Source organism: Melospiza melodia, chromosome 1 (assembly GCF_035770615.1).
Source record: "Melospiza melodia melodia isolate bMelMel2 chromosome 1, bMelMel2.pri, whole genome shotgun sequence".
Lineage (NCBI taxonomy): Eukaryota > Metazoa > Chordata > Aves > Passeriformes > Passerellidae > Melospiza > Melospiza melodia.
The window spans coordinates 120,287,355-120,313,526 of NC_086194.1; the positions used below are offsets into that span (position 1 = coordinate 120,287,355).

At 45.7% G+C, this 26,172-nt stretch overlaps 2 protein-coding genes across 2 annotated transcripts; one reads left to right on the forward strand and one right to left on the reverse strand.

Annotated features, from left to right (window-relative positions):
* Nucleotides 1–8,787: 8,787 nt before the first annotated feature.
* On the reverse strand, nucleotides 8,788–11,543 carry MC5R (melanocortin 5 receptor). The gene is made up of 2 exons (XM_063165595.1): nucleotides 11,299–11,543; nucleotides 8,788–10,485 (listed from the first exon to the last, which is right to left on the reverse strand). The coding sequence occupies exon 2, from the start codon at nucleotides 10,397–10,399 to the stop codon at nucleotides 9,422–9,424; it is 978 nt and encodes a 325-aa protein (XP_063021665.1). The 5' UTR covers nucleotides 10,400–10,485; nucleotides 11,299–11,543; the 3' UTR covers nucleotides 8,788–9,421.
* Nucleotides 11,544–17,042: 5,499 nt separating this feature from the next.
* LOC134414660 (uncharacterized) lies at nucleotides 17,043–25,635 on the forward strand. Its single transcript, XM_063149613.1, has 6 exons — nucleotides 17,043–17,357; nucleotides 17,847–17,993; nucleotides 18,240–18,662; nucleotides 18,710–19,567; nucleotides 19,792–21,585; nucleotides 21,721–25,635. The coding sequence occupies exons 1-6, from the start codon at nucleotides 17,043–17,045 to the stop codon at nucleotides 23,572–23,574; spliced, it is 5,391 nt and encodes a 1,796-aa protein (XP_063005683.1). The 3' UTR covers nucleotides 23,575–25,635.
* Nucleotides 25,636–26,172: the final 537 nt, after the last annotated feature.

Consider the following 26,172-nt stretch of genomic DNA (forward strand, 5'->3'; position numbering starts at 1 on the left):
AAGATATCATTCACAGGCAACCAGCCATAGCTGAGAAACTAAAAGAAGAAAAAAAAAAGAGAAGTGTTACTTAACCACAAAGGTATGAAATCAGTATTTTAGAGCTTTACTTTCAAAAATACCTCATCTTTACCTCCATGCCTGCACCCTCGGGACAATGCTAGGCTTCTGCAGGCAATCTTGCAGCCATTGTTTGAGACTTCATTCATTAGTGTTTGAAAAACACTTTGAGACTCTGAGAAGGGAGATGCTACAGTATTCTAAATATCTGCCTAATTAGCTCTGATCAGAAGTTGTTTTACCCAATCAAGAGGAAAGATCAAAAATATCATTGAAAAATGAACTGCAAAACAAAACACAACAAAAATCAAATTGAAGATGTTTAAATACCTTCCTATTTATTTATGGAGAAGGCTTAGTATATCTCTTCCAAAATGCATGACTTCCAGGGCCACATGGACATCCCCGTCCAGGGCTGGAGCATAGATGAGGGGCACTGCTGCAAGCAGTGGTCTTAGGACAAGGTCTGGTAGCAGCCTCCACAGGGAACCTTCTTTATCAGCTCTGCCAGTACACCACAAATTTCCTTCATTGCTGTTAGCCCTAGTCATTGTCATCAGATGGTTTTGTTTTTACCCAGCACCAAAAATGCTGGCACTACACTGGCTGTTATTAATTCAGCTAAGTTTTAAAGTATGCGTAGTGCTCTGTGTCCAGCCTCCCTGCATCCTCACTTTGGTTCTTCCCTCAGAATTAAACCTTTCATTATTCAGCCCAGTTATTTATTACCCTCTTTAAAAATTCAGTACAGTCTTCTAGCTGACATTTTCAACAAAAGGTCATCTGAAATACACACAGTGTTTCTCATATTGCCTGCTTTCCCCTCTAAAGGTCCACCAGAGATAATGTTGTGTTTGTCATCTATTTACTCATTACATTGTGCAAGAGGCCTTTGATCCCCGGTTTGTCTGCATGCCAGGTCTGTCTCACAGGAGGTAGCTCTAGGGTGGCTTTCCTCTTTTCCATTTCCATCCAATTAAGCTGGACATATTTTCAATATTCCCCACTCTAAATAAGAGTGTATTTCTTGAAATGCCATGGCTAAGTTCAGTTATTAATTGCACCTGACTGGAGCACCAGGAAAAACCAAGGAGCTGGGAGTGTAAATTCACCTGTCACTTACACCTAAAATCCTTGCACCTTCCAGTTTTCTGGAAGCTGAGCACCTCTGCTTTGGACAGCAGGAACACCAAGAACCCACAGACTACAAATACCATTTCAAAAATTACTTCAATCAAAATTAGTAAAATATATGTTTCTCCTCTTATTTCACCAATGGGACCATTCAACTTTCCAGAGTGCAACTAAACCATCAGAATATGCAACAAATACTATCTTTTTCTTCCCAAAAATTGACCTTCAAATATCCACCTCCAGAGTCAGAGGTGGCCACACCAATGTCCCTTTTCAATGTGAAAACCTGAATATTTAGCAGTTTTATTGTGAGATTAAAAACTTGGATTTAATTCTGGATTAACCTCCTACCTCTTCATTTTTTATCTGCTTTATGCAGGAACAGGAACTCTCATTGGAACTTGAATTGAAAGTCAAGTGATTCATCTCTTTTCTTTGCCATTTGAAAGGAGGACTATTCAAGCACCTGCTTTCCAAACTATACCAAGTACCAAGCAGAGCACTTTAGACCAAGAGAAGTCGAAGGCTTAACTTACCTTTTCCAAGCGACTTAAGCAGTTTCCATATGACATGATTTTAGAGACCCCCAGCCACAGTACTGGAGCTTGGGGACTCACCAAGATGGGTTCTTGGTCTGAGGAACATAAATAAATTTCTTTCTAAACATACTGATTTTCCACTAATGCTTAAAATGTTGTTGTTTTCCTTTCTGAAGGAGAAGGAGCTTGAGAGGTCCCCTATCCTGAATTCCTACTATGTGGCTCTGTGGGGAGAAGATGTCTTACAAGACACTTCAGTGGAATGGGATTCAGTCACACCTGGTGAGGGTCTTGCACACAGACTTTCAGCCACGTTTCCAGCAACTCACTGACTCTACTCCTCTAAAATTGAATTTGGCACAAGTATGTGTACCAGGACACTTTTTAACGCAGCCTAGTCCTCACAGCAGGACACGGCTATTTATCTTCATCTTTTGTTAAGAGTCAGGTGTGAACTTGACAAAGACTTGAAATTCTTTCTTGCCCAAGCTCCTCCACTTACCTACCACTATGTGAGCAGAGAGCAGGAATGTCATCTCCTTTTTATAGCCAGGGCTCCTTATGTTCTCTGGGAAAAGCTTTTGTGAAAGAGCTGCTTTTAGTTTAGGTGAAGTATCTCTGTGTCACTATAGGACATGAAATAACACAAGCGCACGCACCGCTGCTCTTAAGGTGAAGAAAAAGGAAGTTTATTTTCTGACTCTAACATTTATACTTTTTTAGAAGTGACAGTGGATTGGAAGGTGAAAGTGCCACCTCTCCAATGACACTGGACAAACCAACAGTCTATCAACTTTCTCTTCCTCTATAAAAGAATGCAAAACAAGTTATTTACAGAAAGTGTGTGAGAAAGTTTGCTACAAGAGTGTAAACATCAGAAGGTTTACAAAAAACTTAAAAAATCAAAGTGACATCTCTGAGCTTAAGTCAAGGTTGGCACTACTAATCGTGATGTTGCTATATGTTTATAACAAGGTTAAAGCAGAGTGTGGTATTTTCTGGGTTCCCAGGACAAAAGAGGAATTGGTGAATCTGACTTCATGTTCTTAGAAGGCTAATTTTTTTTTATGTACTTATATTATATTAAAGTAATGCTATACTAAAACTATACTAAAGAATAAAGAAAGGATACAGACAGAAGGTTACAAAGAATGATAATGAAAAACTCGTGACTGCTTGCAGAGTCCTGACACAGCTGGATGGTGATTTGTCATTAAGTGAAAACAATTCTCATGAAACCAGTCAAACAACCACCTGTTGGATAAACAATCTCCAACCACATTCCAAAGCAGCAAAACACAGGAGAAGCAATCAGATAATTATTGTTTTCATTCTTCTCTAAGGCTTCACAGCTTCCCAGGAGAAGAATCCTGGGCAAAGAGGATTTTTCAGAAAATATGATGGTGACAGCAGAGGAATCTTTCCTACTATTCTTTGAATGGAAGAATATCCTGGACAGATTCCCCTGACTTTAAAAAATACAAGGAACCTCGGAAGCAGAAATAATAGTAAGGTCTATGTAAGGCTATCCCAGCACTATGAACTGTGGGAATGTAGAATTTCAGGGACTTGCATTCTCACTCAAAAAACCATGCAAAGCTTTTCAGAAAGAAGTTCAGAGCAAAGAAAAGGTATTATACAAGGATGATAGTTACTACTATGGTCATATTTTCAGAGTAGGTGAAGTAGGCACATTTCCTTGAAAAATAACAATGAAAAAGCTAATTCATGGGCAACTTTACTTATTGCCTGCCAAAACCAATTGTGTCCTGTTAAAAAACTGGCAAACTAAAGAGAAAAATTAATCCCATTTTGTTGTGGGTTTTTGTTTTGTCACTGTTAATAAGGGAAATAAGCAACAGAGCATCAAAAAAGTTCATGTGATGCCTTTGCAAATCATCTGGAGCCAGCATACAAAGCTGATCATTCCATTTCTCATAGTGCTTTAATCAGGTGTAAAACCAGCCTAATTGAAAGGAAGGGAGTGATAAATCACCATCTGGAAGTAGCTGTGCAAATTACATGCTTACCACCCTTCTCAAGGAAGTTATGAGCTTCCAGGAGAAGTGCGTGTCTGAACTTGAGATCCCTGATCCTCAGCCAGGCAGAGCATGGCTGGGACACAAGGCCCTTCCAGTCTCTGTGGCCAGGCTTCCATCCCATCAGAGGTAGGGAAACGAAGGCTGTGTCCAGCAGATGAGTTCTGCTACAGAGATAGGGCACGACCAAGGCATGTACTTGGTCCAGAAACATCCCTAAGAAATGTGGTTTTGACATAAGTTTTGCATGTCCTTACCATCAAAAATGAAAGCTTGTTTAGAGAACAGAGAGCCTTTGTTCCCATGAGCATTTTAGAGATCTTGAAATTTTCCAAATTATAGAGTGTGTTGTACTAAATGAAAGTATATTGTTACATACTGCATAGACAACAAAGAAGGCAGCAGCATCTGGCACTGTGGAAATGTAGCTTCCATCTAGATCTGGATTATCATTTGCTTATCTGGTCCCCTCCGAGCCAAAAACAATATAATAGGTCTAGGAAAACAACATAATAACAACAAGGTATGAAGATACCAGTAGAGATTAAATGGGCCAGGGTTCTTAGCTGGCAAAGATAAAATTTATAGAAGAATATAGGGGAGTAGGATAATGAATGTCACAAGGGAAATGAATGGGCAGTAATTGCTTCTTTTCTTTGCAACATAAGGACTGTAGGGCATTGAAGAAAACTTACAAGTAGATGTTTTATAAGAGAAAAAAAAATCATTTTTCCACTCAACATATCTAATTTGTGAAACAAGATGTTGCAGATTAAAATAAAGAGATCCAAGAGTGATTAGGTAAATTTGTGTAAGACCCATTCATTTAGAGCTATTCATCACAAATCTGTAAATATAACCTCCTGCACAAGAAGTCCCTAAACCACAGCTTCCTGGGAGCTCTGCTCACATTCCAGAGGATTGCCAGACACAAGTCCAGACTTTACATAATGTCCCTAAAGAGCTGCCCTTTGTTTTGATGAAAACTCTTCACTCCTTGCTCAGCACAGCTAGTCATGCATTCCTAGGTCTTTTTTAGGCAAGCTGCTCAAAAAGAAACTATTGTGGGAATAATGCTTAGGCCATAAGAATTTGACAAATTTACTAGGTCTTTAGTTTAACTGGTGTGAGGGGAACTCTGTTCTGTCACACTAATCTACTACAATTTTCAAAACCTCAAGATGCAAAAACTACTTGAGGTTTTTTTCTTCTGCTTCAGATTTTGACTGTTGCTGATTTTTTCACAGGGAGAGGAAATACATGAAAAACACACTGCAGATTGGAAAGCAAATAACAAAAAGCAGAAAGGTTGGAGGAAAAGGAACTATACATTCTCACATACATTTCATCTGTTGATGTCATTTGTGCTTGTATTTTATAATTGGGAGTGAAAAAAACTGGTGTAGACAGGTATGTAGGTGTACACATACACTTCAGACTCTTCTGTCCTGTATGAAGAACAGGAGGATCCAAGGTACCCACAGCTGAGGTTGTAACACAGGCTAAGATTAGAAAAGGAGGGAGAACATCTCACCTGGAGATAAATTAGCAGAGAATCTTATGCAGGCAGCTCCACCACAGCCTGCATGACTTTCTGTCCCCCAGGTGAGGATCCCCGTTTCCACGTCCATGTTCCCAAATGTTCTTCACCTGCCTAACAGGAAGGGCACTGTACTTGAAAACCAGCACAGCTGAAGACTGGGACCATCCTCTGCAATTCCTGAATGCAGCAGTGGTCACCATGATTTGGTCTCCTGTGCAAGAAGCTGATGAGCAACAGAGGAAGCATTTGCTGAAAAATAGGCAGGAGAATCCACAAGATGACTTTGGAGTAAAACAGAGTCCTTGAATATTTCAGAGAGCAGACTGTGTGAGGGAGTTGAGTTGTTTTCCCAAAGATTTTAAACCTTTTCTGCCTTCCTAAAGTTTGTGTGTGCAGGAAATTCCTGTGCTTTCTGCGATGATTTTGCACTTATTTGATCCACAAAAAATGCAACTCCGGTCTCCAGAGAGACATTCTGAGAAGGTTTTCTGATGGGATAAGCCTAAGAGGTGGGAATGAATGTGCAATCCACTCTCAAAAGGGTTCCATGCTGTTAGTGGACTGCTGGACACTGGTTGCACAAAGGATGTAGATCTGTAGATTGTAGATTTGAAAACAATCATCCCTCCCAGCCCAGACTCAGTGGCACTGGTACTCAGTAATTAGAGCTTTTTGTGACAGATTTGTGCCCATTTGGGGAGCAGGATCCTGAAGCCCAGGACCAACTTCTTCCCCAAAGAAGCAATTTTGTTGCTCCATCCAATTATAACCATTTTGTGTTACAGGAGATGCTAAGGGTCTTTGGGAAACTAGTACTTCCTAGAACCTTATTGTGGCCTTCGCATGGAGAAAGGATTCAGATTTTTTCTTTTAATATTCCCCCTGATACTAATCTTCTTTAAATGCAGAAGACTTTCTAGAAGTTGATCCCACCTGCAACAGGAGGGAGATCAGAATACTTGCTTATTAGGAACTTTTAAATTGTGACACATGAGTTAGAAGCAGTGAAGTGTTCTATCATCAAAGCAACAGTGGGCAATAAAAATTAGCTTTGGTGCTTTGGGGCAGAAACAGTGTGATTTGAGCTTTGTTTTTGCAGTGACTAAAACTAAACCATAAATGTCTGGCTGGATAAGCAAGAGAAGTGTCATTAACTGCAGGGACATGGTGCAATGACAGTCTAGCAATTAATTTTCCATGGCTGTCCTGTGACAGCAAATTTCCTGCTTACACAATGCTGGCTTGTCCCAGTCTATCACAACACTTTGTGTTTTCCAGGCTCTGACAGATGTGACAGTATGCTAAATGTTCCTTTTATTCTGCAGCTAACTGGAGAAAGAAACAAGTTAAAGCTTGTCATGGTCTCCCAGAGATATGTATTTTATATTCATTACTAGAGTGTAAACAACCTGTTTTGCAAGAAATGTTCTAGGGTGTTTCGAAAATACTTTCATTTCACTTTTAAGTTGTTTCAGCTCCCCACCTTTAAAGCCTATAATGAAGATGTGGTGTTGACACCCAGAGGAACATAGGTATGAGTGTAAATACACTGTATGAGTCTGTAACTCTCATTCAGAATGTTTCTTAAGAAGGCACTTGTTTAAATGAGACGTGAAAGTCTGTAATGAAATATTCCCCTCTGTGAATAATGCAGCAATGTTACATTGAATAACCAGAAATGTGGGAGTTTCCAGCAATCCAGTTTAATAGTTTCTTCATATGTCTGTGTTTAAACATCAAACAGGCTTCAAACAAAACAAAAAAGAGTAATATACAATTGAAGAAAATACCTAAAGCTATTACAGTTTTGGTTTCTCCTTGGTTGATTTACAGTTATGTACAAAACTGTCTTATTTGCAATATCCAGTAATGATTTAATGATTTATTTACATCAGCTGGTGGCTTTCACTATGCAGTGGAACGGTCTCCTTTTGTCATGTATATTCATAGTTGCAAGAGCCAACATTTAGAGGCTATTTATGGATAGGATTAAGAGATGGGCTGAATCAAGGCAAGATTCTCACTACTGACCTCCAGCATTCTCTGAAATCCTATTTTCAGATATAGCTGAAGGGAGACTCTATCCCCTAGTGCACTGATAATCAGTATATCAGTCAGCATAATAAGGGATCTCCACTGAGAATAACATTCCCACTTATGTCAGAGGGAGATAAATGTGAGCTGGAGGAATAGTAAATTTTAAGCAGACAAAATGTATAACTCTGGTGCTAAGGTTGCACCTTACTTCTCCTGTCAGAAACCTCCTAAGCAAATGAAGACATAAAGTAGGCTCTGAGTGTGTGGAGGGGAATACTTTCCAATTTTTCTTATACAAGAGATAAAATTAGAAGGGAAAAAATATAATTTTATCATAATATGCAAACTGTGTCATAGAATCACTGAATAATTTGGGTTGGAAGGCACCTGTAGAAGCAATCTGCTCCTAGTGGTTCAAAGCAGGGCCAACTTCAAAGTTAGTCAGCTTTCAATTTAGTGCAGATTTTTCAGGGCCATGTCAAGTTCTAAATATCTCTAAGATGGATTTTGCACAACCATTGAGCACCTGTTCACACATTTGACCACCCTTATGGCAAATAAATTTCCTAAAACCCAATCAGGAATTTCACCTTGAAAATGTAACCTAACACTCATGGAATAAATCATAAACTGTCTACTGATAAACAAGAGTTTTACAGCATATATAAACCAAGTATTACAAGCTTTATTCTTCCAGATTTCAGATGGAAGAGTTCATTTTTTCAAGATATATTCAGCTATCTAGTCAGTAGCTTAACACCACTTGGAATCTTTCCATAACTTAAATCACAGCACAAGATATGCACCATTCATGCTCATCAAGAAATATCAAAGCTCCTCCCTCTTTTGTAAGCCCAGATTTTGCACCTTACACAGCTGTTGCAGAACAACAGGTTTACGAATGCATGACTAGATGCAAACTACTCACACAAAAGGCATGAGTGTTTCAGCTTAGGATCCTCTCAACTAAGAGGAAAACTGTTTGTTTGGGGAACAAAAGTCAGGACTCTGTTACAGCTACATGTACTTGATGTTTCTAAATCCTTTTTTTGCCATTGCCTGCCATGCCTTTTGATTATCAAACTTGTTTTGTCTCTCCCAACTTGAAAGATGCAATCTGCAGTAACACCAGCTCTTCACATCCAAAAGGGTTTTCTAATGTGTATAGAAAGGCAGCCACTCACCAGTCACTCAATCTTTCCATCTTCACAAAATATTACATGAATATTACAGGCTGTGCTCCCTTTGCTTCCCTAGCCAATAAAAAAAAAAAAAAAAAAAAAAAAAAAAAAGACAAACTAGAATCAGCTCAGTCTTCATATTCAGCCTTAAAATCCACCTGTAGTACATCTTGCTTCACAGTGATTTGAACATATATAGTCATATATGACAAAGTGCTGTATCCAGCCTGGAAAATCTCATGGAAACATTGGCATCTTACATAGTACAGATTTTATTGACAGTAACAGTCATGACTGGAATACAAGACTGCTGATATGTGCATGTATATTGATCATAACTACCGACCAAGGTACGTGGAGCTTGATAATTGGAGCTACTTCTCTGATTTTATGTCTTCAGAAGGAAATAGCAAAAAATTTCCATCTTAATTCTGGGCATCAAAATAAACCATGCTTGTTTTTATTTAGAAAGATAAATTTTTATTATTTTTTTATATCTAGAGAGAGAAATAACACTGAAAGAAACACACATTGAGAGGCTAGTGGGTTCATTCACATGGCAGAACTCACTCATTGCATTTAGCAGAAATAAAAACAAGGTTTTCCCTGTATAACCCTCTTATAAATGCCAATCTTCAATAGAGTAAATGAGATTCAAAATATCCTTTATCCCGATAATACAGATGGACTGAGTAGCTCCAACCACCAACATGAGAGAGGTGTGTGGAGGGAAAGAAATGTAAAATCACATGTTTAAAAAAGGTTTCTGATTGCTGTGGGAATCATGACAGCTGAATGGAGAAAATGTTCCATAGGCATTTCACCAGAATTACAGGATGCAGGAAGATGTTGCCTTTCCAGTCTCTTCCCTGGTTTGGTTTTGTTATTTTAATATTTGTTTGATAACCCACAGAGCATTCTCAGGCTATAGCAACAAATTATCTCTTTGAAGGTCTTCCTCATTTCCTGGCTACGAAAGGCATAGATCAAGGGGTCGATCACCGAGTTGCACATAATGAGGATGAGGTACATGTTGAAGTGAGACATGAAGCAAACACAGTAGAGGTTTTGAGGGCAGGAGATCATCAGGATGAGATGAAGGAAGAATGGAGCCCAGCAAACAATGAAGATGCCAAGAAGCATGGTCAGAGTGATGGCTCCTTTCATGCTGGTTCTTTGACGGACAGAGTTGTACCCAGGCAAAGCAGCGATTTTCTTCACATGAGTACGAGCCAGGAGGAACATATGGATGTACAGTGAGACCATGAGGAACAGCATGGTAAAAAACATAGTGATGAGACAAATGACCACATAAGTTGATTCATAGTAAAGAATGAAGATAATGCCACAGCCCGTGCAAAAGGTCCAGATGCATGCAATAATGAGCCCCGACCTTTTCACTGTCATAATGTTGTGATAACGCAGGGCGTAGAAGATAGTGATATATCTGTCTACTGCTATAGCCAGCAAACTGCACATGGAAGCCACCACAGATATACAGATCATGGAATCAAAGACATTGTCTATATGACGGACAAAGGCATCTTCCATGATGATGTGTCTATTGTTTATTAAGTATATAGTTATGGTCTCCCAAGCATTAGAGACACTAACCAGCATGTCAGCCACTGCTAAACTGCAAACAAAAAAATACATGGGTGAGTGCAAGTTCTTGTTCTTAACTATTGCACATACAACTAGTATGTTTTCAAGGAGGCTTACAATGCCCAGAGTTAGGAACACCTCAGCTGAGATGACCACTTGCTCACATGGTGATGACTTGTTCTTCGCAGTAGGCACAGTAAAGTTGCTACCGAAGGCACTCAGGTTTAGTTCAGAAACATTGAATTGAGAGGATGTGTTCATCTCTGGGAGCTAACACATTCTGTTCCTTCTGAAGGGCTTGCCAAGGAGTGTGGTAAATGCATTTTCCAAAAGGCAGAAGATCCTGCCTAAAAAAAATATAGCATGAAGATTACAGGCAGAAGTTGACAATAAATACCAGCCATTTCTATTTAATTTGGCTTGTACATGTCCCACCACATTCCTTCACTGATTCTAAATTAAACTTTGGTTGGCTCAGAGATTTTCTACCTATCTTTACTGGGAAATTAAAATCACAAACTGATGAAAAGATTCCTGCACTCTTCATTCATAGTTTTGTTTATTCTATCTGGTTCCCTGGAGTACTGCCCCAGAATGTCCTGGAAATTCTGCTGAAAAGCAAACAAAAAGCAGTTTTCCCAGTCCCAGCTCTCAGACCCCAGAAATGCAGGAGGATGTAGCATTGCCTCCAGCAGAAACCACTCACTTGAATACAATATAGAGAAGTTTCTATTATTGACACAATAAAGGATTGAACATTTTCAGTAAAAGGTTTAAATGCTTTCCTGACTTTTGTACATTTACTTTGGCATGAACTATATTATAAACACCTTATCTGTGCAGTGTTAACATGCTCATTTAAAAGCATGGTATTAAACACCTAACCAAAGCAAATCCATACATTTCAGGACACACTAAGGTTACAGAACTGGTGTGAGTAGATTTCTTTAGTAAAAGAAGAATCCAGAATATTTTATTCAATGGTTTTCTGGTAACGACAATATTTAGGGAAAGTTATAAGTCATCACATTTTCAATAAAAGGAATATTTAGAGCTGATTGTCAGTGACTTGTTGCAAGTACAAATTCAAAGCATATCATGCTAAACAATTTTCAGTTTCAAAAAGCCACATTTTATTTGCAATCAGGAATTTACTGTACCTATTTACCAGAGCCGCTCCTTCAGCTGCTTTTCCTCATCTGCAACGTTTCCTCCAGAGAGCCCAAGTTTCAGCCCCCCTGACATCTGGGGCTGGGGACTCCTTGGTGGCAAAAGATGAAAAAAAAATAGAGGGAAAGGAATTAGTAAATCCATAGAGTCAAAGCTGACCACCTTTAAATTACTTACTGTGCAACTGCCTTTTTATAGACTCCAAGCAATAAAGACTTCAGTACTCGAACTGTGGCTCCTCCTCCCCTTCTTTGCCCCCCTGGACTTCTCTTGCCACAGATCTCACAGCAAAGGCTTGGGTTTTTACCACCATCTAGTGGCCTTCCCCTCTATTTCTAACTGAACAGGGATTCTGATCTGAAATTCGTTATGAGCTTTCTATATATAATATTAAAGGGGGGAAATGGACCAGACATGCTCCTTTCCTTTGTTTTCTTTGCTGCTTCTACTACACTGACAATAAGTTCATCCTACAGTAGTACTCTAAAAGAGGAGAAAAGGTTATTATTGAAGTGGAAGTCTTATTACTGCTATAAGCATTTTTTCTCATATTCAGCTTTGCTGGGACTTTTTCAGAAATAAGAAACCCACTGTTATAAAACTTTGAGAACATACAGTCAAACCCACCATGCCACTAATAGAAAATATATTTAAATAATTTGTATTAAAACAATTGAACAAATAAACAGCTGTGTTCTGTGCCCCTTGCTAGAATAGAGATTTCAGTGCAGAAATGGAAGGGGCAGTGTATCATTCCAGGAGCCTGAGCTCCCCGAGATGGATGTGAATTCCCCCAGGGGCCCAAGAGCTGCTCAACTCAGTGCTCAGTATTCCAGTGGCTGAAGCTCCTCTGTGGTCTAGCAGTCAGGCAGCCAATGCTCCTTCTGGGCCTTGCCCAAAATGCGGCCAAATCAGTTCAAGTCCTTAACAAATGGTCTCTGCTTCCAGGTGCGGGCTGGGGAATGCAAAGCACACACCTTCCTGACACTGCAAATGCCCTTCTCCTTAGCTGATAACCAGAGAGTCAGGCACCATGCAGGATTTGAAGTTAAATCAACACAGGAAGTCTCTGCTTCTCCAAATCACCGCTTTTCCAAAAATCAGTGGGTTGAGGTTTGTTCATGGTGTATAACAGTTCCAATTGCTTCTTTTTAACCTACAGCATTTTTCTTAAAGCATCACTGTCACAGACATCTTTTATGAAAAATCCTTTCCTTAGGATTTTTCCTCCTGAGAAGCTGAGAGGCCTCAGGAACAAAATATAAGCAATGGTTATCTGCTGCTGTGGAATGCAACAGGTGGATCTGTGATTAGCCCATGTTAGATGTTTCTAATTAATGGCCAATCACAGCCCAGCTGGCTCAGACAGAGAGCCTGAGACAGAGCCTTTGTTATTCATTCTTTGCTATTCTATTCTTAGCTAGCCTTCTGATGAAATCCTTTCTTCTATTATTTTAGTATAGTTTTAATGTAATATATATCATAAAATAATAAATCAAGCCTTCTAAAACATGGAGTCAGATCCTCATCTCTTCCCTCAACCTGAGACTCCTGTGAACACTGTCACAGATCACCACCAACAAATCCTAATTTTCCTGTGCCACTTTTGTGCTTTCATTGTTAGCTAAGGTTTATCTCTGAAAAGCAGATAAATCCCTATTTCTAATTAACATACTCCACAGTAGGTTTCTCTGTTGTCACTGCTGGTTTCACTCTAACCCTTCACTCTAGGGGTGCAGAAACACCTGGGCCATTAGATGAAATATTTTTATGTACAAATAGTCCCTGGACAAAGGGTGACAATGAAAACGGTTTTTTATCATTTTGAGTAAAATGGCTCTTTTAGCATTATAGAGTTATAGTCAGGAGATGAACTTTGTCTATCCCTTCTCTCCAGTACTGGAAAGAGAAGTTAAATTATCACAAACTAGAGGTCACAAACTGTGGTCAAATGCAGCTGTTAAATCTGAGTGGATCATGCCATCTGCTGAGCACACACACTGCCTGCTGTATCTCACCTGTGTGCCAGTTCTGAGCTCTTAGCTCTTTGCTATGACCAAAAGAAAAGAATAGAGAAAGATCATCTGAAGTCCTCTTTCTGTTCTTTAATGTGAAGCGTGGTTTTGGTAACATGTTTTCAGCAAAGTTAATTTACCTTAGCTAACTTTGGTTATCATTTCCATAGCTTTTGATTTTCCCATTGCAGGTCCTAGAAGTCAGATACCTAACAGTATATTTTACTTGTTCCTGTGCTCTTATATCTAGCAAGAACTGTGCAGACATTGTATTCTTTCCATTTCCAATTACTTCTCTTGCAGTACCCAACTTGATTTTTGTTGTTGTATATCACATTGTCTCTTGTTAGGTTCAGTTAATTCCATTTTCAAATTGCTCTGTATGTTCAGTTTAACAAATCTCGTTGCAGGCCAGCTGAACTGCTTTACAAAAGTTTTCAGTGTACCTGGTAGGGCTCAGCAAACCAGCCAGTGGCAGGAAATTAATTACTCATCAGACTGGGTGGTTTGGCTGTTATTTCTTAGAGCAATGCCAAGTTTCTTACATATAAACTATGAATTAGCATTTGGATTTTTGTTCCATAAGCCAGACACTGCAGGTGTAAACCTTGGTAGAATTGCTTATGCTACACCAAAAAAAAAAGTCCCTTATTTACAAAACTCACAGAAAAATTGCCTGCCTAGGAACTGGGTACTGGTACAGACACATTTTTTCTTATGTTAGAGGATGAAATGAAAAAAAAATACTTCCCTTCTCCACCCCTACCCACCAAAAAAGAGGTTTTTTTATTATATTGCTGCAGTAAGCAGCTCTTTAGTGCTTGCTGTAGCTTGACAAGCAGGTAACTGAAAGGACACCCAAACAGCAGTGAGTGGAGGCAGGCAAGTGAGTTATAAAGATTTGAATTAAAGGGCTATGGGAGCAGATCTTTGGATTCTCTGGGGAAGAATCAAAGAACAACTTCTCAGCTGCAGGACTCCTGAAGGAATAGGCTTAGGTTTATGATCTCAATTTTCATCTCCCTCGACCAAGAAATTTCTTTGGGTTGTAGGAAAAGAGATTGAAAGTGCTACAGAAAGACATCAGTGAATAAAAGAAAGAAGTAAAATAGGATTCTGACAGAAAAAGAGAAGCCAGGACCTGTCTCAGTCCCATGCCATTCTTTTCAGCTGTGAAGTTGTTGAGAGAGAGCAGAAGCCACTCCAGATACATATTTGCCTCTCAGGCTTTGTCAGCAACCAGACTGGGAGCCATGACAACATCGCTGGCAGAAACAGCCGGGCCCTGCTTGCCATCAGCAGCACCAACAATCCCAGCCAGAATCCCTTTTGCCCTGCACATCCACTGGAACTACACTGACACATAGGACAAGTTTCATCATGTCCAAATCAGCAAGGAATTGCCATCTGAATGATAGCAAGATACTGATTTTATCAATAAATGGATAAATGAGGCCAATGGAAGGACATGTTCCCAAACAAGTTTCTGTAGAAGAGCTGGTTACACTCAGATGCATTCTGGTCTTAATCTCTGCTAATCTTAACAGATTCAGAGAAGCGTTGGTTGTGTTAATAAAAATTTACCAAACTTGTCTAGCACTAACACATGTAAGAAATTCAATTCCAGTATCCTTCTGCAGCTCTTTATATCTATTTGTTGAAAATACCTTTGTTTCACTTAACATAACTAGGATTGGTGCTCTTGGTCTATTTATAAAATCCTTCTTCTGTCTAATTCTTATCTATGTTGTCATCAGCAGAATATTTCAAAGTCACAGAGGATCCTTCCGTACTGCTCTAAGAGATAACCTGTGCATGTGCCAAAAGGGAAGATCATGGCCTTCTCTGCATTCAAATCACATAACAAATGTTCTTTAACTTCCACACTGAGAAAACTATTTGTCCTGGCCCATGTACTGAGTAGCCTTGTCTGAGCCCCATCAAGGTCCCCACTGTTAGCTCCTCAGCATTACAGTCAGTTAGCCTTTGGTAATGACAGCCAATTCATTGAGATTAAAAAAAAAAAAACTTTATTACTCCTTGTCCTGAAATAAAAAAGCTGGATGAAGTGATGACAGATTGTCAGTATTTCAGTCTTCCTGTCTGAAAGCCTGAAAGTTAGGCTTTGCAGTAAGCAGTGGCATAGTGAATGCTTTCTTTTACCTCATGGCCCTAATCTTCAAATCAACATCTGATCTTTTGTATTTTCTTCAGAAAGAAAAGGAAGTCTGAAAAACAGCATCAAAATATAAAACAATCTGTGCCCTGTTAAGGGTAGGATCAGCCATACTTAGCATGACTGCAGTAGCACTTTTGGCCATCAAACCCTTCAGCTGAGTCCTTCAAAATGGTTTGAGATAGGTACCAACTGAGAGTGGCCAGAGACTATCAGTGGTGCTTCTTGCATTAGAGTACAAAGCTGAGAAAGATACAGTATGGTACAAAAGGCATTCAAGAAAGATTTATCCTAATAACTGTTGATATCTTATTGTTATTATCATATTTCTAGAGTCCCATACTTGCAATCACATTCCTAAAGTCTCGTACCTTCTTGGCTGGTTTTCTAACATGCTGCTCTTGACCCACCCCCCGTTTTATCCCAGTTATCTTCATGAGCCACAGCTGCTGCCCAACTAAGGACTTTGCAGCTGTAGCTCGTTTAGAATAACTGGGACCCACTTATCCAATACATAGATTTTACAGGGGCTCTCAGGGACTCTCACTACAAATAACCTAAAATGGATGATGTTGTAACCAGCCTCCCAAACTGTAAAAGAGCAATAAGAGGTTTAGGAACCATCATTTTTATGTGCCACTAAATGGAGCAATGAATCACCCCCTAGCCTTGTGTTAGAGGACGGGTCAGCAGTACAGACCTGGTGAATCAGAAGGGTCAGCTGCAGTCTCCACAAGGCACAGATAACCAGCAGGAGGCTGCAGAAGCTTTCTGACAGAAAAGAGAGATGATTCCATAATAAACAAACAGTCTGGGATAAGGAAAAAACCAAACCAGCAGGTGTTGATTTGATACTTCTTTCTGGAAGGGCTGGTTGAGACCCCAGAGTAATTTAAAGCCCTTTAAAGGGCCTCAGTAGGTTGGAGAGATGAGCAGATGTTGTGGTGTGTTGTTCAGTTTCCCCAGTTATTCCCCTATTCTATGTATTCTCCCCCTAGTTTCTGCAAAATGGTTCCTCCCTCCCCTGATTTTCCCGCCACTGCCTACCTACAGTTGATCTCCATGGTAACCCCCTTCCCCCTCAACTGCCAATCTCCCTTTGTTATATAATTTCCCCTCCCCTGTATACCTTATATGTAAGTTTTTCCTCCTCCCTGGGCCCAGTCAATCACCCCCCACTCCTCCCAGATTTCCAGAATCTTCTCCTCTCTGGGGGTTGTGGTTGGCTGCGGTCCCGGGGCTCCTCCTTTATGTTGTATTGATTGGTTGGTTACCTATGTCAGTTGTGTTTGTATCTTTCCCTGATTGGCTAGTTGGGCTCCCCTCCTCTCTCCACCCCTTCGTTTTAAAACTGCACCTCTCCCTCCACTCCCTGCCACACGCTGGTTGGCGTCCTCCCTTCCTGCCCCTGCCATCGGACGATCAATAAACCGGAGTTAGCCCCCAGCCTGTGGTCACCTCTTCTTTCGTTCCTCCGCGCTTTCGTCCACACCGCGCACCCAGCCCAGCCTGAGGCCAAGACGCCAAAGGGGGCTGGTATTGCATGCGCCGGGGGTGTCGGCCACCTCCTTCCACAGCTTCGGCTAGCCGGACACTTGGGCCAAATACGCCCTCGCGCAGGTTGGCGCCCAACGTGGGGCCTGAGAGTGGACATCTGGACATCGGACCACTGACCGGACCCCGCGGAGTGGAACTTACAGTTTCTTTTGGCCGTCAACCTACCTCGGGTGGTAGCAGACCCCGTTTTAGGGGTAGCGCTCCCCGAGGATTGGAGTCCCAACCCTCAGCACCGCCGGAGGAGGACTCCAGGAACGAAAGCCCCCTCGCCCGATTTTTGGTTGCCGCTTCGGCGAGATTGGTAAGTCCGGGCCCCTTCTCCCTGGGGACTCTCCGGGCTTCCCCTCCGCCTTTTTAAACTTTCCCCTAGGGGTACGGGCCCTGCCCTGGGGACCTGCCCCCCACCCTCTTCCCTAAAACCCTAATTTTATTGTTTTAATATTCCTGTGGGAGCCGGACTCTCCCCGGACGCGGGGGCCGGACCCACCACCCTACTTCCTTGTCCCTCACACCTTCTCCCGGACTTCGGGGCGGTGGGAGGGCGGAGGCTCGTCGTTAGCGGTTTGGTGTTTTCGTTTGCGTTTTTCCCCGGGCGAGAGGGGAGTGTCATCGGTTTCCTTTCCCCCTTTCTAGTAGTGAAATCTTTTGCTGCTAGAAAGGTGCCATGGGTGCGGGCTTGGGAAAGGAACAGAAAGAGGTTTATTATTATGTTAGAGGGTTGTTGTTCACTGGTGGGCACAAGGCGCCCAAACCAGAGTTAAAGTTATTGGTTAAGTGGGTCTTTTCAAAGTTCCCCAACGTCTCCCCAGAAGTTGTGAAGCAGCCACGTTTTTGGACAGCCGTTGTGGCCAAATTAAATGAAGTAGTGAAGTCTGGGGAGACGAATTTGGCTAACGTGGCGTACTGGGCGGGTGTTGTGCTTGCCACTCTCCGCCCAGTAGGGGAGCCGAAGAAAGGGCCCGCAAGTTCTGGTTTGTCCCCCCGTTCTCCTCGTTCGCTTGCCCTTGTCCCTCATTCCGCCCCCCCATCCCACAGGCAGGAGCCCTCGAGGGGGATTTTAAAGGCCGACAAGAAGCAGGGGGTTCCACCTGCCCCTGCTCCCCCTCGACCTGCTCGGCCCCCCCCTTCGAGGAGCCCTGGCCAGGCTTCTCTCCGTCCCGACCCCCCTGTCCCTGCCCCCAAGTCCCCAGTTGCTAGACCTAAAGTTCGGTTCATTGAAGAGTTAGAAGATGGCTCCCAGGGTGCCCAAAATGGCGCCGGCCACATGGCCGTTCCCGCCAGGGCCCCTTCTCTTCCCCAGAATCCCTTTCTTCCAAATCCCAACCCCTTTCTCCCTCCTGACCCAACCCCTGTATCGGTTACCCCTCCCTCGTACCCCTCCTTGGTTCCGCCTACCGCTCCTCCTTCGATCCTGCCCGTAGCTCCGCCCTCGGTCCAGCCTCCTATTGACCCCGCCTCTGCTCCTCCCTCGTACTCAGCTCCTCCCTCGACTCCTCCCGTTTCTCCGCCTCCTGTGCCGCCTCCGGTACAGCCCTCCACTGACCCAGCCCAGGTTCCTCCCCCTCAGTCGGCTCCTCCTTCGGCTCCTCCCCCGGTTCAGCCCCCCGTAGATCCCTCTCCTGTTACTCCTTCCTATTCGGCTCCGCCCCCAAGCTCCACCCAGGGGGCGGAGAGGGGTGGTGTGCCGTGCCCACCCCCTCGCCCTGCCTCGCTACCAGGCCCCGCCTCGACCTCTTCCACTTCCGTTTCCCACGCCCCCCCTTCCGGTTCCCACGCTTTGTGTTCCGGGGGGGGGGAGTGGATGACCAGAGGCCGGAGCCGGTGCCCTTGTTGGAAGCCGCCCCGGTTTCTTACACCCTGACTGGAGAGGGGAGTTCTCTGGCGCAGTGGGTGCCTTTAGCACCGGCCCGGATCAAGGAACTGTGCAAGGCGCAGAAGGACTACTCCCGGGAGTCTGAATACTTCCGGGGGTTGCTCCGTAATGCCCTTGCGCAGGGAGATCTGGTGCCCGCTGACCTGAGGGCTCTTTTCTCCAGTCTAACAGGCCCTATGGAGTTTCGCATATGGGTGAAGGAGTGGAAGAGGGAGATTGTGGAGGCTCTCCCAGATCTTTGGGGGAATCCCGCCACTTCTCACGATGCGGATGGCCTGTTAGTGCAGGAGGAACAGCTGTTGGGCGAGGGGCAGTGGGCAAATGGGGCAGCCGAGGCTCGGGCTCTCTTTTCTCAACACCTGACGGAATCGGCTCAGGCTGCGGAGAGAGCCTTTTTCAAATTGGCAACCGTCACCTCCCAATGGGAGGAGGATGAGGTGCGGCAGGGCGCGCAAGAGCCCTACTTAGCCTTCATCGAACGCCTCTACCGTTTCGTAGAGGCACAGGTGTCCGGGGACCGGGAGAGAGAGTCCATGTTAAGAAAGATGGCATATTATAATGCCAATGCCGAATGCCGGAAGGCAATTCGGACTCTCCCCCGAACTCCCCGGCCCACGGTGGAGGCGATGATGGAGGCGGTAGTGGCTCATGTTCAACTCCCTGCGCGCCCGCGCCGTAACTCCGTAGCCTTTGCCGACCTCCCCGAGCCCGAGCCATTCGATCTTGAGGCTGCCCCCGCTGCTGGGCCACCGACACCAGGGCCCAGCAGAAGAACATCAGACACCCACCCCTGCCACTTATGTGGTGAGATTGGGCACTGGATGCCCCAGTGTCCAATGAGATTAGATTATTTGAATTATAGGAAACAAAGGGAGAGGGAGAAAAAGTTGGCAAAAAACTAGGCCAAGAGCGCAGCCCCTCCCTGCGCCAAGACAAAAATGCGGCGGGCAAAAGATCACAACGCGGGGAGGAAGGAGATGAGGGAATGCCACCGCCCAATTTCACCTTGCCGGACTTGACTCACTTCACGGACTTGACTAATACCTGTGGTGCAGTTCCTGCGCTTAACACCTTGTCCTCTGCTTCCCCTTACAGGCTGCAGCTAACTAGGGATTTTTATATCCCTAGCAGTAACATCCAGCTGGTGTCTGTTGACCTCCAACATCCGGGTCGCTGGAGGAAACTAGGACGTTGCAGGTGGACTGTCATCGGTGACACTAAGCACACGCCGCGAGACGTGCATATCATCCCCGGTCTGGTCACTACCGACCGGGATCGTTTCGCGGTAGGGCTGTACTGTGTCCGACCCCCACTTCTCCTTCCCAAGGGACAGGTTATCGCCCAGGCCATCCCCGTGCCCGATCAAGACCACTGGAGCAGCGGCGCGGAGAAGACATCGCCTCCGTCGGTGGCCTGGGCGCAGCTCGTGGGGAGGGAGAAGCCCCGCCTGACATGCCAGCTCTCGTTGGGCGGGGATCGAAAGGTCATCAGGGGTCTTTTGGACACGGGTGCAGATGTGACGATCATTCCCTCTCGGGAGTGGCCGTCGCATTGGGACTTGCAAAGTGCAGCGGGCACGATTTCTGGTGTCGGGGGTTTACAATTGGCCAAACAATCGAAGAGCGTTGTCCAAATTAAGGGGCCCGACGGGCAATTGGCTTCAGTGCGCCCGTTCGTTTTAGATTACAGCGAGCCTCTCTGGGGGAGAGATCTGCTAGCCCAGTGGGGAGCCAGAATTGACCTGCCAAAGGCTCCCCAGGTTTTTCGGGCAGTGGCCACTGATGAGCGCCGGACTTGGAAGCTGGATTGGCTTTCTGATAGACCAGTACAAGTCCAACAGTGGCCACTTAACAAACAGAAATTGAAGGCGCTCAACGAGCTCGTGCAGGAGCAGCTACTTAAGGGCAACATCGAGGAGTCCATGTCTCCATGGAACTCCCCTGTTTTTGTCATCAAGAAGCCCAATAAAGATAAGTGGCGGCTCCTGACCGACCTCCGCCAAATTAACGATTTAATTGTCGACATGGGATCTCTCCAACCAGGGATGCCCTCCCCAGCAATGCTCCCCCAAAATTGGAATTTGGCAGTAATTGACATAAAAGACTGTTTCTTCCAAATTCCCCTTCACCCGGACGATGCTCCGCGCTTTGCTTTCACGGTTCCGTCTATCAACCGTGAGTCCCCGGCCAAGCGCTATCATTGGCGGGTATTACCGCAGGGCATGAAGAACAGCCCTGTGATCTGCCAATGGTACGTCGCTTCGCTGCTGTCACCTTTACGTACAGCCCTCGGGGATGCCGTCATCATTTATCACTATATGGACGACATCCTCGTGTGTGCGGCCGACCACAGTCTACTTGCCCATGCGCTTGACCTGACAACCAATGCGTTGGTTGCTGCAGGGTTTGAGCTCCAGCAGGATAAGATTCAGCGGATGCCACCTTGGAAGTACCTGGGCCTCCAAATCACAAAGCGGACCATTGTTCCGCAAAAATTGGCTATTCGGACGAGAGTCCAGACCCTAGCAGATGTCCATCAACTGTGTGGGTCTTTAAATTGGGTGAGACCCTGGCTGGGCATTCCCACCGAAGACCTAGCCCCCCTTTTCAATTTGTTGAAAGGGGGAGAGGGGCTTAGTTCCCCTAGGACTCTCACCCCAGAGGCGGAGGTGGCTCTGGAGAGGGTGCAAAAAATTATTTCGGCCAGGCAGGCCCATCGGTACCATCCGGGCCTGCCATTCAAATTTATTATACTGGGAAAGCTGCCACACCTCCATGGCATGATCCACCAGTGGGACCAAGACCTGAAGGACCAGGGTCTGGGTGACCCCCTCTTAATCATAGAGTGGGTGTTCCTCAGCCACCACAGGTCCAAAAGGATGACACGGCCACAAGAGTTGGTAGCCGAACTGATCCTCAAGGCAAGATCGAGGATCAGGGAGTTGGCAGGATGTGACTTCGCATGCATTCACATTCCAATTAAATTGGAAGCGGGCCAATTAAAATTAAAGACCTTTGAAGAACTGTTGCAGACTAATGAATATCTACAGTTTGCGTTGGACAGCTACACTGGGCGCGTCGCAGTTGATCGGCCGGCCCACAAATTATTTAATTCGGAATTCAAATTATCTCTAACTAAGGTCCAAAGTAGGGAACCACTGGATGCCGTGACTGTATTTACTGACGCGTCTGGAGCATCCCACAAGTCGGTTATGACTTGGAGGGATCCTCAGACTCAGCAGTGGGAGACCGATGTTGTTACTGTGGAGGGCTCTCCACAGGTTGCTGAGCTAGATGCAGTCGTCAGGGCCTTCCAGAGGTTTCCTGGACCTTTCAATCTGGTTACAGATTCTGCGTACGTCGCAGGTGTAGTGTCTCGAGCAGAACATGCAGTTCTTCAAGAGGTCACGAACAAGAGATTGTTCGAATTATTAAACAGGCTCGTCGAGTTGGTCTCCCACCGCGAGCACCCATTTTATGTGATGCATGTGAGGTCACACACGGATCTGCCCGGGTTCATCGCGGAGGGCAACCGCCGTGCCGATTCTTTGGCCGCGGCTGCCGTTACGCAGGGCCCGCTCCCAGATGTGTTCGGCCAGGCTAAGATCAGCCACCAGCTCTTTCACCAAAATGCGCCCGGCCTGGTTCGGCAATTCAATCTGACGCAGGACCAGGCCAAGGCGATTGTGGCCACATGTCCCCAATGCCAGCAACATCAGATGCCCACCGTGGTCTCGGGAGCTAATCCCCGAGGCCTGGCGAGCTGCGAGGTGTGGCAGACGGACGTAACACATGTTCCATCTTTTGGCCGGCTGTGTTACGTCCACGTCTCGGTAGACACCTTCTCCGGTGCCATCTACGCTTCTGCCCACACAGGAGAAAAGGCAGCGGATGTTCAGAAGCATCTGCTTCAGGCATTCGCTGTCTTGGGCATCCCTAGGGCCCTAAAAACTGATAATGGCCCTGCGTATGTTTCCAAGGAGCTGCGGAGTTTCCTGCAGCAATGGGGAATAGTCCATAAGACCGGCATCCCCTATTCCCCGACAGGCCAAGCCATGGTGGAGAGGGCCCACCAGAGCCTTAAGAAGACCCTGTCCCGCCAACAACCGGCGATGAAGGTGGAGACCCCCCACGTCCGGCTGTCGAGAGCTTTGTATACCCTCAACTTCCTTAATTGCTCTTTCGACAGCCAAAATCCTCCAGTGGTCCGGCACTTCGGCAGCCACCAGCAGCTGCAGCCTAAAGTCAGGCCTCCGGTTCTGGTTAAGGATCCGGAGACCTGGCGGACGGAGGGCCCCTTCGACTTGGTGACCTGGGGGAGGGGTTACGCTTGCGTGTCTACCCCCTCAGGTCCCAAGTGGGTTCCATCTAAATGGGTAAGACCCTTCGTCCCGAAGCAGGGGACAAAAGCAGGGACTGTGCCACAAGTCCGGCAGGCGTGTTGGCGGCGGCGGAGGAGGCAAGACCATCCACTACCATCTGCTCCTCCAGACCTTCCCTCCGTGGAGGAAGAGCCTTCCCCTCCAGCCTCTCCTCCACCAATGGACCTCCTCCTTCATGTTTCCTCCTGTTCTCCCCCACTCCCGGATATGTCACCCCGCATGTTTTATTTAAGTTGGCTTTTCAGGGAGGAACCATTCTTATGAGTTCGATGTACTTTTACTGTTTTGTATCATTTCAGTTACATCTCCCCAATGGCCCCCGCTGCAACACCGCTGGCCCCAAACCCCGGAGCGCTGACCATCTTTGTGACCACCTTCTGGCTCCTGATGTCACCTGCGGAGCCGTGGGTTGTCCCCCAGCCCAAGGTCAACGTCTGGCGTGCCTTGGCTCAATCCCTCGGACAGGACAGTATTTGCCTAGACACCGGCGCAGCAGAGGACCCGATGTCGTCTTGCCTTGTGGGGATCCCATTCTCTCCAGGCGAGTTCCCTCCCACCTTCCAACGTTCCTTCTACCCTGTTCTGGCCCGGAGCCTTACTATCCTCCCCAGTTTTGACTCCTCAAATGCCTGGAGAGACGGAGTGTTCAGGCTGGCTCCTGCAACCTCCGAGCCCACAGAATTACATCTACTCGGCTCCGCCAATGCCTCTATCTGTTTTCAGTTCGACTATACTATCACCCCCGTAGAGAGGGGTAGTGAGGTGGTCCTCCAGACCAAAAAAGAATATCAGGCCAGACAGTGGTGTCAGGCTGTCCTGAAGATCCTCGGCCCCACCACTACTGGCCGGACCCCTTACTCCCTTCCTCGGGGTGTGTTTTTAATTTGCGGAGACCGAGCGTGGGCAGGCATCCCCTCTGGCCTGGTGGGAGGGCCGTGCACTTTTGGCCGGCTGACGCTGTTCACACCCAACATGTCCCAAATTATTGATTGGAAAAGATCCAACATCACATCCGAATTGGGCAGGTCTAAAAGAGATCTTAAGGATCTCACCGAGGATTGTGATGCCGAAATTACTCATTGGTCACACTCAAAGTCCGTCGCCTTTACCATTTTGTTGCCGTGGGTATCGGTGGCGAAGGCTCTAGGAGAATTGGGCCGCCTAGAGTGTTGGGTGGCGAAGCAAGCCAACTTTACATCAGCCGCGCTATACGACCTCCTGTCAGACGAGGAGATTACAAGGAAGGCGACACTCCAAAACAGGGCAGCAATAGATTTTCTATTGCTGCTCCACCACCACCACTGTGAGGAGTTTGAGGGCCTCTGCTGCTTGAACCTGTCCACCCGAGCCGAGGACGCCAGACAATCCATACGCAAGTTACAAGACCTCGTCCATAAAGTCCAACAAGAGACTTCGGACTGGCTGGGGGACCTCTTCAAGGGTTGGGGCCTGAGCGGGTGGGCCACTTCCATTATTGAAAGTGTTATTAAAATCGTTTTGAGTTTGATTGTCCTTTCAGTTTTCGTTATGGTGATCCGCAGTCTGGTCCAGAGACTGATATCCAGGGCCACTTCTCCCAGCGTTAATCATGCGACAGTGCCCAAAGAAGAGCACATCGAGCTGGGGGACCTCTCCTCGGAGGCCGAAGAAGCTGCAGATGAGGAGGGGTCGACCGCGCCGCCCGTCGAACATCTATGGGCGGACGAGCCCCAGCTCGAAGAAGACGAAGATTGGCCGGACCAGCCGCGGGTCCCTGAAGTTTAAGTTTATATGGACTTTTGCGTTCTTTCATTTTATTTGTTAAGAAACGGGGAGATGTTGTGGTGTGTTGTTCAGTTTCCCCAGTTATTCCCCTATTCTATGTATTCTCCCCCTAGTTTCTGCAAAATGGTTCCTCCCTCCCCTGATTTTCCCGCCACTGCCTACCTACAGTTGATCTCCATGGTAACCCCCTTCCCCCTCAACTGCCAATCTCCCTTTGTTATATAATTTCCCCTCCCCTGTATACCTTATATGTAAGTTTTTCCTCCTCCCTGGGCCCAGTCAATCACCCCCCACTCCTCCCAGATTTCCAGAATCTTCTCCTCTCTGGGGGTTGTGGTTGGCTGCGGTCCCGGGGCTCCTCCTTTATGTTGTATTGATTGGTTGGTTACCTATGTCAGTTGTGTTTGTATCTTTCCCTGATTGGCTAGTTGGGCTCCCCTCCTCTCTCCACCCCTTCGTTTTAAAACTGCACCTCTCCCTCCACTCCCTGCCACACGCTGGTTGGCGTCCTCCCTTCCTGCCCCTGCCATCGGACGATCAATAAACCGGAGTTAGCCCCCAGCCTGTGGTCACCTCTTCTTTCGTTCCTCCGTGCTTTCGTCCACACCGCGCACCCAGCCCAGCCTGAGGCCAAGACGCCAAAGGGGGCTGGTATTGCATGCGCCGGGGGTGTCGGCCACCTCCTTCCACAGCTTCGGCTAGCCGGACACTTGGGCCAAATACGCCCTCGCGCAAGCAGAGAAGAACAGTCTGAAATACAACAGAGGCAAATGCAGGGTCCTACTAGCAAAGAGCAAACCTCCCGAACACAGTGCATTGTGCTTAGATCATCCTTCCCCACTTTATTTGAGTACAAAGTACATGCTCAAATCTACTTTATTTGAGTGTAAAGAGGCAGGAATTCCTTGGACTGAGTGACAAAATTCTGATTTCTGATTTTTTTATAAAGTACTGGTCTAAAGAGATCCCTTGAAAAGCTGCTCACTTCCATCTTCCTTTCCTCCAGATAAGCAGAGGAGCACAGCATGGACCCTTCCCTGGGAGCACTGCACTCCCCATCCTGGCTTGCTTTGGGCCGAGAGCCTTGAGAACTCAGTG